This window comes from Mastigoproctus giganteus, chromosome 10 (assembly GCF_048544385.1).
Source record: "Mastigoproctus giganteus isolate SK-2022 chromosome 10, ASM4854438v1, whole genome shotgun sequence".
Lineage (NCBI taxonomy): Eukaryota > Metazoa > Arthropoda > Arachnida > Uropygi > Thelyphonidae > Mastigoproctus > Mastigoproctus giganteus.
Window position 1 is genome coordinate 142,820,801 of NC_143584.1, and position 15,080 is coordinate 142,835,880.

General features: G+C 36.8%; 1 protein-coding gene across 1 annotated transcript in view; it reads right to left on the reverse strand.

Moving 5' to 3' along the window:
* The window catches only part of LOC150079329 (116 kDa U5 small nuclear ribonucleoprotein component), a 330,420-nt gene that overhangs the window by 156,955 nt on the left and 158,385 nt on the right, over nt 1-15,080 (reverse strand). Inside the window, exon 9 of the mRNA XM_090383490.1 lies at nt 1,780-1,862. Coding sequence (XP_090239616.1) covers nt 1,780-1,862 — 83 coding nt within the window. The remainder of the gene's footprint in view (nt 1-1,779; nt 1,863-15,080) is intronic.

The window sequence follows — 15,080 nt, forward strand, 5'->3', positions numbered from 1 at the left end:
TTCTCGGAGCTGTGGCACTGATCTTGCAAAATGGCCTCTAACTCATCACTGATCCACCTCTGCTCAGTTGTTATGTTAAAGGCTTCATCCGCCAACCCAACAAGGCACAAACATATGCCAGTCCAGGCAGTCCCTACTTCAAGTGGTACTGTAGGTGGGCCTTTGGTATACAAGCAGGTCTGCTGGCATCTTTCCTGCCAGAACACACAAAGCATCTATAGCGACAGTTCTACAGGCCCTGGTAATCCCCAGAAGAGCAGGACGCTGTGCAGAGAGAAGGATCCGGTGAACATGAGAGGGTTCAACTCTCCCTCCCCAAGCCCCAGCAGCTTAAGTCAGGATTGGGACAAAGATGTTATCATAAAGGAGGTGGAGGGCCCCTCCTTTAATGCCCCAATCCACGCAAATAACCTGCTGGAGCCTGGCATTTACATTTACTCGCTTCATCTTCTGCTGCAATAATTAGCATGCGCCAAAAAGGTCAACCACTCCTCTAGGAACCCCCCCCCCAGGTACAGGACTTTATATCCTACTCAAAGTGAGAAGTTCCCTCAGCAGCACAGCCATAGACTTCTGTTCAGAAACTTGTAACTTATGCAGCAAGACCCAAGTTAACAATCGGGTCAAGCAGGACTCTGCACACTCTTTGCAAGAGTTACCTTCCACAAGGAACACAAGATTGTCCGCATAAGCTACGATGGTGGTACCCTCATCATTGTATGAGTTCAAAAACTCATCCAACACAATGATTTAGAAAAATTTGTACAAGAACGTGAAATTAGAAGACAATGCAAGCAAATGGTATAAGACAAGGGAATGAAACGAGAGAAGGAAGGGGACAAAACTGTAGATAAAAAGAGGCAAAGATAGTGAGAGGTAAAGGACAGTAGGAACATTCTTATTGCCTTGTATTACGCTAATGGCTTTATGAATGAGAAAAAAGGAGAAGTAGAAAGATGAAAAAAGGAGAAGTAGAAGCTGAGAAAAGAATATTACAGTATACTCAGGCGAGCTGGGATCGTAAAGCCCATCTTTTCTAATCTTTTTTCTTTACAGTTCCCTTCTCTCTAATCAGCTATCTAATTCAGTCTATTATTTTATTTAATTCATTATATCATATAGGGTATTCACATTCTCTCTCTCTCTTTCTCCCACCTTCAACATTTCGAATTTCTGCTATCCTTCTGTTAGTTTTGGTATTTTGTGTAATAACGCCTCCATCTTCGCATTTTTCAATATATTTATTACTTCTCCATCATATATATAAACTTTGTATCATGTGCTGCTGCTGCTGTTGTGCACACTCAAGTACAGCTGTCATATTATTTTTATCTCCCAACTATCACTTAATTAACTTTTCACACCATTTTTATCCTTGTGTGTGTGTGTGTGTGTGTGTGTGTGTGTGTGTGTGTGTGTGTGTGTGTGTGTGTGTGTGTGTGTGTGGCCAGAAACTTATCAAAACAACCCTTGTAGATGGAACTGTGATTTTTGGAAATTTCTGATATCTATAAACAGAATAGAATTCAGAAGCTAAGGAAAGCAAATAAAACAGTAAAAATTACTTAAAATTTCAGTGGTGGAAAATGATATTCTTAATATTGGCTTATAAGTTTAGTGATCAAATTCTGATATATTATTCATAAATAAAACCAAGTAACATTTTCATTCTTAGAAAAATTCATTCAGTTCCTATGACCCATATTAAAATTCTTATAAAAAAATAAAATATTAGTTCAATAATTTTAATATGTAATTAAAATAAAGTGTTTTGCTTACCCCTTCTGCTGCATCAACAAACAGAACAATGCCATCACATAATCTAATAGCTGCCGTCACTTCATCTGAAAAATTTACATGTCCTAAAAACAAAGCAAGAATGGAGTTAGATATACAAAGATCGGACAATTAATTTTTTTAAATATAAAGTAATTATGTAACTTTTCTAAAAAACATTCATCTTGAATTCAGTTATATAACAGAATAGTGTTATTACCTTATAAGGATGAAATGTGAATGAGTTATATAAAAAATATTTCTTATAAAATAGAAATAAGCAATAGTTTTGTTATTAAGTCCCTGAGGACTTAATAATGAATGCCATCTGGTCAAACGTTTTGGACATTTTTCTAGTTATAAAAACCAAGAGAGCAAATTGAAAATCTAATATGCTTTATGAGTCAAATGCAGCAAATTTCAATCTTTTGAGTCTCATGCAGCAAATTTCAGAAATATTCTCTGCTCCCCCTCAACACTGTTAGTAACGCTGTGTGCAAGGTACAAAAATACTATAAGCACCTAGTACACCAAAGATGAGCAGGTGATCCAAAGGTTTCAGAGAAATGTGCTTAGTCATTTCATAACGAATGCACTTGCATTAGCAAGGTTAGAGCTCTTTTTTTAGCTCCTATATAGCGAATGGCCCATTATATGTATAAAAGCCCTTTGATGTGAAATTAAGTGCCTGCTTTTCATTTTTATGTTCAGGACGAAGAACTCTGAGGAATCACTTGATATTGCACAGATGTTAGAAAATGTTTCCCCAAGAGCAGTGACTATTGCAGTTGGCTCCATAGTGGTATATCCATTATATCCTGGAATCGATGAAGGGTGAGATGTATATTTTCCCTTCGTTATCCAGATTTTATCCCAGACCACCTTAGTGCTGATTGATTGGGTAAGAGATGAGGTAAAACAAATCTATAATTCCTTTTGACTTTGACAGCAAAAGTAATGTACACTTTGGCTCTAACACATTTAAAGGCTACTAGATTAGCCATGGTAGGATATCATTGGAGTACTACCCGAGCTTTGTTTTGAGCCTTTTCTCCTGCTGTACATTCTGCTTTCCACCATGGTTTAGGATATGGTGAAAACCAGGTAGACGTTTCAGAATGGCAGTTGCAGCTGCATGAATAATATTTTCTGTGATGTGCGTCACTGTATTGTTGATAAGCTCCTGACTGTAGTGATATTAAACTCTGCCAGATGCTGAAAGACATTCCAGTCAGCCTGATCAATCTGTCACCATGGTAACCTAAAAGATAGACACAGTCTCCCACTAAGTTGTGTGGTTATCACTGGGGTGTGATCACTTTTCATACAGGTTCTCCTCCACCTCCCAAATAAGTGAAGGAAGAAGAGAGGGGGAACCAAATAGAAAGATCAATGGCAGAAAATGTACAAGTAGGCATATGGGAAAAAGGCGCTAGTTCCCCGTTTAGAAGAGAGGTCACTGTCAGTGAGCATGTGTTCTATGACATGTCCCTTTCCATTAATGTCCAAACCACACAGGGGAGTTATGTCCATTGAAATCACCAAGTAAGACAGAAGGCAACTGCAAAATAGATCATCAAGGTTTGTCTGGAGAATGTCCATCCAGGGAAATAGATTGAGCAGAATGTTATTAAAAACCCTACTTTAAGACAAATTTCTACCGTTTCTAAGTTGGTGGTAACTAGTATAGTTTTAAATGGACACTGGTTGTCCACAAGGATAGTCTAGGGATGGACTGCCCTCCATGGGCAGTCCATCCCTAGATTTACCCTTACATGTGATTGTAATATTATGCAAGGAAGGCCTTTCATTTGCCTTCAAGTACATCTCCTGTAAGCAAAAGCAAATTGGCTCGTGCTTTTTCAGGGGGGGGGGCCTTAATGTCATCAGTTTCACCAAATTCCACTATAGGAATTTAGCCATTATTTGGGCTTGGGGGATCTGTCAGCTGGCTTCCAAATTTCTGCAGGCTTGTTTCTCTGTCATGGATTTGCCTTTTGTTTTTGAAGAAATATGGACACTGTCCTGTCACCATTTCTTTCTCCACAAAGAGTTCCAAGACTGAATCGTCCAGTACCTCTTTCGGTTTGATGTCTTTTGAGCTTTTCACTGCCACTCTGTTTTGTAACTGGTGGAGCATTAGGAGGTATAAATTCTGTGAGCTTAGTAAGTAGAACATATCCCTCTACCTTCTGAGCATATGAAGTTTTGTTGGTATTTACTTTTCTTGCCTCCTGGTATGATAATTCAGCTCTGCCTTAGGTCTCTGTATTTCTTTTTCTTCCCTCCACCTTTGGGCATGCTCATGAGCATGCAGGGTGCCCTTCTTGGCAGATGGGTTTTACAGTTAAACGTGTTATTTTGTGGTCCTCTGAAGCATACTAAGTGTAGTCCATTCCTAGACTATCCTTGTGGATAACCAGTGTCCATTTAAAACTATACTAGTTACCACCAACTTAGTAAGGGCTCCATGACATACCATTTTCAAGTGTCCATATTTCTTGCATTTAAAGCACCTCAAAGGATTTGGAACACATGGATGAACTGGATAGTTAAGATGGCCAGCTTTGGGTTGATTAGGAAATGTTGGTGAATTAAACATAAGGGCGATGTTTCTGGTGAGAACAAGATTCCCATCCATATGCATGAATATTCATTTTGCAGTTGTCACTCCTTGAGATGTTAATTCAGAAGAGATTTCCTCTCAGACACTTCAAGGAGATCCAATTCTGATATACAACTTAGAATGAATTCAATGTCTTGTTGTTGTTATGGGGGTTTGATGGCACATAAGCTACTTTGGCTATAATGTGCCTTCAATGTCTTGTAAGGGTAACTATGATCTGCATTCCTCCAATGCATGTGGCTCAGAGTAGCCATTCTATATGGCTGTCACTTCTGGTCTTATGAGGATGCCAAGTGAGCAAAGCCATTTGACTGGTTTTTTTTTTTTTTTTAGAACAGCCTGCCAACTTCCTGCTGGACTGAATGTGTGTGGTGTATTAAGTCAGCAAACTTCAAATTTAACCTTAGCATATCAAGATGGAAAGTGAAATCTGTCTTATTCTTAGTCAGGAATTTCTTTTTAGTTTCAGTGCACCTTGAATTTTGGAGAGAGCGAACCATCACGTTGGGAGAGCATATTAACTTATGCATGACAGAGACACATAATTTTAAGATATTTTTGTGAATCCTTTATTATTCAATTTATTAGAACAATGCAATTAGAGCATTCCACAAATACACCTTGGAAAGCTAATGGCTAACAAACTTGAGGCAATTTAAAAGACTTTCGCTGTCAATTATAGATGGATAATCTCCAATGCTTTCAGGAAAGAATGTCTGCCTTGAATGAGGCAGTTGATGTTCAGCACAGTATCAAAATTATCAGTCAGAAACCAAAATTAATTGAGCAATAAGACTCCATTGACTTTAAATGCTACATAAGCTACTGAAGGAATTCAGAGTACTGGAATCACAGAACTCAATCTATTCTTAATGCCTTAATTAATTCCAAAATATTTATATCTTATTAGTTTTCACCTAAAGACCTTTGCATGTATTTTATATCTGAAACAGATACAAAAGTTTTATATTGTTATCTTTATTTCCAATACTGATGGTCGGTTCTTGAAAAGTGACACCAAGGTTGTATGTTATGTGGGTTGTATGTTATAATATCTTTTTCCTTAGTAATTTTTTTTTTTTTTTTTTGTCTATTACTTTGTGATCCATAAACTAATTTTGCTCCACCATATTACTTTTCTATTTCTCTCTTCTTCCAATTGATCTTACCACTAAACAGCATAATTTAAAATTTTCGAATGTGTACCACAAAAACACTCCTTACCCTAAATGTTGAAAATAAACATACTGTAATCAATTAATGATTTTTATGAAGTTAAAAACACTGATACTGCATTGAAGAGATAATTGAAACTGCAACCAGTAATGAATATGTGGTGCCAACTATCTGCATACAAACGATAATTAAAATAATAAGAAAATCTTCATAAATAAATAGATTATCAGAAACCTAGACCTACTCTGGGAAGCAACACGGTGAGGTTTAAAGTTGGTGCAACTGCTACCAGAAACTGGCAAGGAAACCCCCCATTCCACCTGACTAACAGAAAATTGTAAACCCCACTAGGGTAGAAAAATCTAAAAGAAAGGAAGTTTAGGGGAAGCCACAGCAACAACAACATCTTCAAGGGCCACTAGCTCTGTCGGAATTCCCAAATACTTGCAGTTCTGTCATGGCTTGCAAAAGAACAATTAACTAACGAAAAAAGAATAGGAACAACCATATCAAAGAGTAAAATCAAAGAACAACAAAAGGGGGGGGGGGGACCATGTACCCCCCTATATCTGAACGTCGAAAATAAATGTGATGTAATCAATTAATGATTTTTATAAAGTTAACTATCAGCTGCAACCATCTCTTCAATGGTATAACAGTGTTTTAATTTCATAAATATCATTATTTGATTACACCACATTTATTTTCAACATTTAATGAAATCAGATATGGTAAGACCTATTTTACTGATAAGAGTGGAGCCCAGTTTGGTCATCAGCTGCAATACCCAATCCATAATGTGTACAAGTTGTGCATTCTAAAATACCTGTTTGGTTTGCAGTACTGGCTTGTTGTATGACTGACTATAGCTTTTCTGTTATCCTGCATAAGTGTTGTCAACCACTGGCCTCTCACATTAATGGGCTGTTTCCAACCACAGGATCACCATTGGCTAGATATGTTTATTTAACCAAGCCCAGTGCACAATACACAGTCTTATTTAAATAGGCCAAAGAGGCTGCAGTTTCCAAAATATGCATACTGGCACATTCAGCAGTGACTATCAACATCATGTTCAAAGTCACTTAAATTTTTCATCTTGCCCATTCTTGCACTGAATTGACCCCACGTATCTTTCCACCTCCTTTTTATTGCATGATATGAACATGTGATGCTGTTACTGAAGGAGAGAACAAATACACAACAGCTGTATGTGATGATTTGCTATTCAACAGACACACATTTGGCAGTTTCTGTTCCCTCTCCACATGCTGCAAATGTTGTGTTATTATTATTATTTTTTTTTCCTCCTCAAATAACATGGTTTATGCTCTTTTCAGAAGTTTACTGATGATGTTTCTAGACTAAATAGAGGATGTAGAACAACTTTCCCATTGAGAAAAAGGGCAGTTGATTAAACAAAATTTTAATTTAAAAAATATTAAAATCTAAAATGACTAAACTTAGACCAATTTTAACATCGAATTCAAAACTTTCAGTCCAAATATGACAAAAAGGTCCAGAAGGCAATATGTTTCATTTTAATTGAAACACCTGATATAGTATATAGCACCTTTAAAACTTACATGTCTGTTCTATCCCAAGAACTGCATGCAGCATGAATTCTTCACATAACTCTAAATTGCATTATTAGTGCATGTGTAATCCATTTTGTTTACACTGCTGGGGGGGGGGGGGAGAACAAGATTTTCTAATGCCGGTGCTGAGCATTCAAGCCACTGCATGAATGAGCAAGACTTGAGAAAGAAAGACAACAAATAACACTTTCGTTTTTTAGGTGTGTGTGTGTGTGTGTGTGTGTGTGTGTGTGTGTGTGTGTGTGTGTGTGTGTGTGTGTGTGTGTGTGTGTGTGTGTGTGTGTGCACGCACCAAAAAAAATGAAAATCAGTGATCTAAGCACCTATTGTCTTCACTGTGTCCATCCATCCATTCGCATTAATTGAGGGACTCCCAGTGAATGGATTTTCATGAAAATTTGTATTTGGGCTTGTTAAAAATATTTGTTGAGCCAAACCACATTTCGTTAAAATTGGACAAATATCTCTTTTTATCTCTTTTTTCCCCATACAATTTGTATGGAAAAAAGAAATTAATAGATTATATATAGTAATGTGGTTTTAATGCAGTATTGTTAGTTTAGACAGCCCAGCCCATGCACACTTCCATGCAAGACTCACCACCTCGCTTTATGAATGTGATGTTGCTTGTGAAGCGATACATATATATATAGAGAGAAAAGAGACTTAAAAAAAGAAAAAAAAAGAGTAATACAGGAGGAGAGGGAGGAAAGTAGTAAATTACAACTGTAATTAAACTAAATGGTTAGGTTTAGAGAATGTAAACCTACAGAGTTTAATTGGGTTCTGTTCAATTATTATCTTAGTAATTAATTGATAAGGAGAAAACTATATTTCCTTTTCATTTCTATTAATAAGAAAATGAAAAAATCTAACATGTCCGAAATTTGTGATGTGATGTTATTTGCTGTTTTATACTTATAATTCAGGCAAAAATGGGTGACATTTCTTTCTCTCTTCTAGCACTGCTACCCATTCGGCAAACTTCACAACAGTGTTAACTGCTCTTGCTAATTAAATCAGATAAAAGTAGCAGACAAAAAGCTGGTCATAGAGTACTTATATGAACTAGTGACTATTTTAATGTTACTTTACATTACAGTGGGGGGGGGGGACTGCTCAGCTTGTGGATACAGCTGTAAAAATATACAGGCAGTTCTCGCTTTACGAGTTTTTGCTTTATGACTTCCCGGATTTACAAGTTTTTTTCCCCAATTATCAAATATCAACAAAATCGGAAACATTAACATTAATTGCAAAAAATATATGTTAAACATTCATAAATACCACATTTCAAACCACGTGTGTAGCTATACAATACAGTGTACTCCGCTTTATGATATTAATCAGTTCCAGTGACGCCATCTTATTGTTAAAATATCGTAATGTGAACCTAATAACACATTGTTTTTTGGTAATTCGTTTCAAGTTCTCGGAAGTTGAAATTTTTGCTGTATAACTAAGCTATTTATCTCTTTAAAATGCCATTTTTAAGGTCACGAGCATGACTTTAAGGCCGTGGTTTGTAAATTGTATTAGTTACCAATTCAAATCATTAAAATGCACTGCACTTTCATTGTTATCATTTGTTCTGTTATAAGAACCAATTTTGAATGGCTTTGTGATATTTTTCTAAAGCACATTTCTGAAGGTCACGGACCATAAAACAATAAAAACAATTTGCACTTTCCGATTTATAGGACTTTTCTGTTACTGCAAACAATAATAACTTTTTACGTTATTATGGTGAAATGTGTTTGCCCTTTACTGAAATCTTCAGTCATATAAAAAACAAAAAAAAAAATATTTTCAGAATCTTCTCTTCATTCCTTTTATTTTAAGCTTCGTAAACTTGTCACTTCACGCAAATCATGTTAGTTGCAATTTGTGTGTGCCGTTAAAAAATGCTTACGCATCCAATTGTGAAATTTATAAAGAGAGAAGATTATCTTGGAAATAATGGCTCTTGAAGCATTTCTAAAGAAGACGAATCTTTGTCCAACAAGTGTCAAGCCGATAATGAGTGATCAACAAGTGTGCATTTAGTCGATGATGATGATGAAGAATAAACATTCTTTAACATTTGTAAGTCGTAAATAATTTCTCTATTATAATTTGCTTGATTTTACAGGCTACATTTTCATTTCTTTCAATGAATCAATCATTGTTTAAACAAACTAATTAGCTAACTAATTTCATTGTTGAGAACATAACCTCTATTTTAACCTTATGTCTATGGGAAATAAATTCCTGCTTTATGAGTGTGTGCTAGGAACGAATTAACTCGTAAAGTCGAGAACTACCTGTCTGTTGTATTACAGTTGTGAAATATTACCTTGGTTGTGTGGAATTCATATTTTCGGTGTGCATAAATTATTTAGGAAGTACAAATTAAGTCATAAATTAAGCTATTCAACAATGAACAAAAAATTTTATTATTCAATAAATTCTGTTATTATTTTCTTTATTAGTTTGTTCTTTACTATACCTTTAATTTTCATTATTTTTTTTATTGCTGGGTTTATCCTCTTCAGCCTTTGGTCAAATATCATTTATGATAGTGCAGTCATATCAGCCATGGAAAACTGCAATTGATTTTTTTTTTATGAAAATCACCTCCGGTTGATATTTCAGGCTCATGTGTACCACTTAAATTTTTTTCCAATGAGGAACCCTGCATAGAGGAACAAAAGTAAGCTAGATTTCCACTTTTATTGTTGGTAAAAATTTATCATGAAAGCCAGGGACTGGTTTGTGGCTGTAAAAATATACGTTGTATTACAGTTGTGAAATATTACTTAGTTGTGTAGAATGACATTTTTCATGTGCATAAATTAAGTTATTTAAGGAAGCATAAATTAAGTCATCATTTTTAATATTATTTTGCCAAACCAAGTTAAAAGATAAAATATATAAAAATCTGGTAAAAATTTGAATATGCGATGCTGCTAAGCACAATTACAAGTTAATTTCCCATTATGTTTTCACCAGAGAAAGTGACCAGCATTGCAATGCCCATCTATTTATCAAATCACTGATGACTGACAATCATTTTTTCATGTAATTTTATAGGCTGGTATACTAATTCAATAGATAGCATTCCTTTTTATTTACTGAAGGCATTATTATATTCAACAGATGTGTAACTTACCGAACTGAACTGAATTTTATATGCTGTCAGAGCTCATCCTGCAGCATCTGCTATAGGCTGCATTTCCCTCAATGACACCCTCCCCAACAGTAAACTCGTTGCACAAATTCATGGAGTTGGAGCTTCTCTGCCTTCTGTATGTGTTACAGTCATGTTTTACAGAATTTTTGAGATCCACATCAGCAATGACAAAGTAATGTGTCAATTTCTGCTAATTCCTTAAGAGGATACCTAGGTTTTAACTTTTGTTCCTCTATAAAACCAGGGTAGGTGTGACTCTTTAGCCCAGTAAGGCAACATACCTAGAAGGCACTTTAAATAACACCGCTGGACAAGGACAACAGCTCCTACAGTACAGACAATGAGTAGGGATAGAAGCAACCTGAACAGTCACTGTCCTGACAGCTTAGTGATATATTGTGTCATTATAGCACTGTGATGCAGAAAGCCAGCAGGGAAACTACTACATCACTGTATCCCTAGAACAATCACCATGGCAAGAAAACTACAACAACCAGCCCTTTAATAGGAAAGGAGTGCTAAGAATCTCCAGGCTCAAAACAGTGAATCTTTTTTTGAAAATTGGAACATGGAACGTCAGAACTTAAGGATGCAATCCAGATGAAAAGACTTAATGTACAGGTGATGGGGCTATGTGAAACTAGATGGCCTAGTTCAGGCATATGTGTTTCCGAAGACACATCCTTGTACTACTCTGGAAATTACATACACCAGCAAGGAGTGGAGATCCTAGTCACCAAGGATGTCTCCAAAAGCGTCCTAAACTTTGTGCCACACTCCAAATGAATAATACAGGTAGTCGTCGACTTACGACCTATGCACTTTACGACTGCTACTGCATCTCGCACCACGTTTCAGTCTGAACTGAGCACAAATACAAGATTGTTGCTAGGAATAATGCTATATGCACGTCAACCCTCTCTTAATGCAGTGCTCTCAATTTTTCTACTATACTCACAAGCCCTATCCGTGTGGTCCCCAAAGCCTAATGGGAACGTTGTGCGTGTAGCATCAGCCCACTGCCCAGTAACGTGTGTTTGGTGTGAATAAGCTGGTCTTAATCCATTTAGTCAGCTTTGCCACAGTTGAACAAAGCATCTTACCAATGTATTTATGTCGTGATTCATGCGTCTCAATCTCTGTTTGCATACATTACGTTCACTATTTTTGGTTCAGTTATATTTGTGTTAAAATTAGCATTTTTTTTAAAAACCCCTAAACATGTCAACCAAGAGGAAAGTGCCTTTGTCCACTCCTAGACCTGTCAAGAAAGAAAGAGAAAGGCCATTGATTTAGACACAAAATTGAAAGTGATCAAGCAGCATGAAGAAGGAAAGAAGGTGAATGCGATCGCATGTGATTTTAAGTTATCTCATTCTACAGTGTTGATGATTTTGAAAGACAAAAAAAAGGATCTGTGAAGTTTCAGCACCCATGCGAGCAACAGTGATAATGAAATAACGTACAGGGCCCATCCATGAAATGGAAAAATTGTTTCTATGGATGGAAATCAGATACAGAACTCCCTTAAGCCTTCTTACAGTGCAGTCGAAGGCTAGAAGTCTCTTTCACACGCTGAAAAGATTACACTCAGACATTTATAGCAAGTACAGGATGGTTCAAAAGATTCAAAAGAAGATTCGACCTTCGTAGGGTTCAAGTCACTGGATAATCAGCAAGTGCGGATGTGGAAGGAGCTCAAGAGTTTGTTAAAAGTCTGGATGAAATAATTACGGAAGGAGGGTATCAACCAGAGCAGCTTTTCAGTGTGAATGAGACTGGATTGTTGTGGGTAGAAAAGGATGCCAGAATGCACTTACATTCACCAAGAAGCCAAAAGCATGCCTAGTTTTAAGGCACTTAAAGATAGGTTGACTTTGTGCACCTCAAAGTTTGTGAATATTGCTTCGAGAAAGAAATTCCTTTCAAAATTGTATTAATCTTAGATAATGCACCTGGCCATCCACCTCACCTAGACCACCTCCATCCAGATGTAAAAGTTGTTTATTTGCCACCAAATACAACTCTACTCATTCAGCCTATGGACCAAAGGGCAATTTCCACATTTAAGGCGCACTATCTTTGAACCACTTTCGTCCAAGCTATAGCCGCAACAGACGACAACCGAGAACTATCTTTGCGAGAGTTTTGGAAACAGTACGATGTTTATAAATGCATCAAAAATATTGCGGCCGCGTGAGAGGCTGTGACAAAGAAATGCATGAATGGAATATGGAAAAACTGTGTCCAGCGTTTTGTTAATACTATTGATGAATTTGATAGTGAACATGAACTTGAAATAGTTACAGAAAATATTGTAACACTGGCAAATGGACATTCTTTAGAGATTGAAGTGGAAGATGTTGAGGAGCTGCTAGAGCAAGAATCTGGAGAACTTACGAATGAAGAACTTATCGCTTTGGAAGATGAAAGAATGGCCGAAGAAGAAAGGATGGAAAAAGAGAAAAGTGAAGATGAGGAAGAACCAGAAAGAAAATTCACCACTAGAGAGTTATCTGAAGGCTTTTCTCTACTAAATAAACTTCTTACACATTTTGAGGAAATGGACCCAAACATCGAACGATTTGCAGGGATTGAGCGAATAGTACAAGATGCTTTTCGGCCATACCGTGAAATTTACAAGCAGAAAAGGAAACAAACAATTCAGACAAAAATCAACATGTTTATGAGAAAAACAACTCCCACTACATCAAGTGGTGGTATTGATGACCCGCAGACAAGCACGAGTGGTCAGTAAAATATTTCTTATCTATTTTCTACATATGTTTTGTTTAGTTCTTTAAGATAAAATATTTTTTAGGTTTTATACAGTATTTGATATCTTTTTCATATTTTTTATTTTTGTAAATAGTAAACCAGTTGGGTTGTACACAGTGTCTGATTTACATCCAGATTGCTTTACAACCGGTCGGTCGGAACCTAACATGGTCGTAAGTCGATGACTACCTGTATTATTCCAGATGAAGGGGCAACCTTTAAATGTCCACATAATTCAAGTACATGCTCCGACGGCTGATAAGGAAGATGTGGAAATTGAACATTTCTATACAGAGCTGAAAGAAGTACTCAATCTAACAAAGAAACAAGACCTAAATATTGTTATGGGAGATCTGTATGAATTTGATAAGGTTGGAAAAGGCAGATCTGGTGAAACTGTAGGAGAATTTGACCTTGGAGCAAGGAATGAAAGAAGGGATCGGCTGATAGAATTTTGCCAATAGGAGAACTTGATGATTGCTAACACACCCCAAGAGAAGCCTCTATACATGGAAGTCGCCCCTAGACAACATGCAAAACGTGGTCAGAAACCAAATTGACTACATCATGATCAATCAGTGTTTCCAAAGCAGTATTAAAAGCACCAAGACATACCCTAGTGAAGATACTGATTCAGACCACAATCCAGTAACTGAGATCAAGCTGAAATTGAAGGCTACTAGGAGAAAGCAACTGATGAAGAAAGTTGACTTGAGAAGTTAAAATATCTAGAAACTTATCAGTTAATGAAGACGTGCCTTAACAAAAGAATGCAACTCATCCATATACAGGAGGAGAGGGGGTGGAAGATCTTTGGAAGAGTTTTTTTTTTTTTTTTAATCTATTCTGACTGAAATGAGGTCAGAAGTTCTAGATTATGGAAAATATCTAAAGAAGGGACTAGATGACTGATGAAATTTTGACATTTATGGAGAAGCACAGAGCATTTAAGAACTGCAATGCACTAAGTACAAGGAGGTGAATAGACTGATTAAGAACAAAATTAAAGGAGCTAAACAGAGCTGGATCACAGAAAAATAGTTCTGCAAAAAAAAAGTGCTGATTATCCAGTGACTCGAACCCTACCTTCGTAGGGTTCGAGTCACTGGATAATCAGCAAGTGCGGATGTGGAAGGAGCTCAAGAGTTTGTTAAAAGTCTGGATGAAATAATTATGGAAGGAGGGTATCAACCAGAGCAGCTTTTCAATGTGAATGAGACTGGATTGTTGTGGGTAGAAAAGGATGCCAGAATGCACTTACATTCACCAAGAAGCCAAAAGCATGCCTAGTTTTAAGGCACTTAAAGATAGGTTGACTTTGTGCACCTCAAAGTTTGTGAATATTGCTTCGAGAAAGAAATTCCTTTCAAAATTGTATTAATCTTAGATAATGCACCTGGCCATCCACCTCACCTAGACCACCTCCATCCAGATGTAAAAGTTGTTTATTTGCCACCAAATACAACTCCACTCATTCAGCCTATGGACCAAGGGGCAATTTCCACATTTAAGGCGCACTATCTTTGAACCACTTTCGTCCAAGCTATAGCCGCAACAGACGACAACCTTTGATCAAGTCGAATACACCAAGCCCATCAAGATCCTTGAGGAGTCTGGCCTTGATGAAAAGGACATCTGAATAATCAAACACCTCTACAGGAACCAAACAGTATCTGTTGTAATTGATGTCAGAAAGACAGAAAACACCAACATTGAACGTAGAGTGAGGCAAGGATGTGTGCCCCCCCTCCTGTTTAACATTTACTTGGACGTCATCTTCAAGATGAGCATTAGATGGAAGAAATGAAGGAATATCTGTCAATGGCAGAGTAATTAAAAACCTTTGCTATGCAGATGACACTGTACTTTATACAACTAATATGCAGGACTTACAGACATTCCTCAATTGTGTGAGTGAAGAAAGTGAAAGAATGAGCCTTCGGATTAATATCAA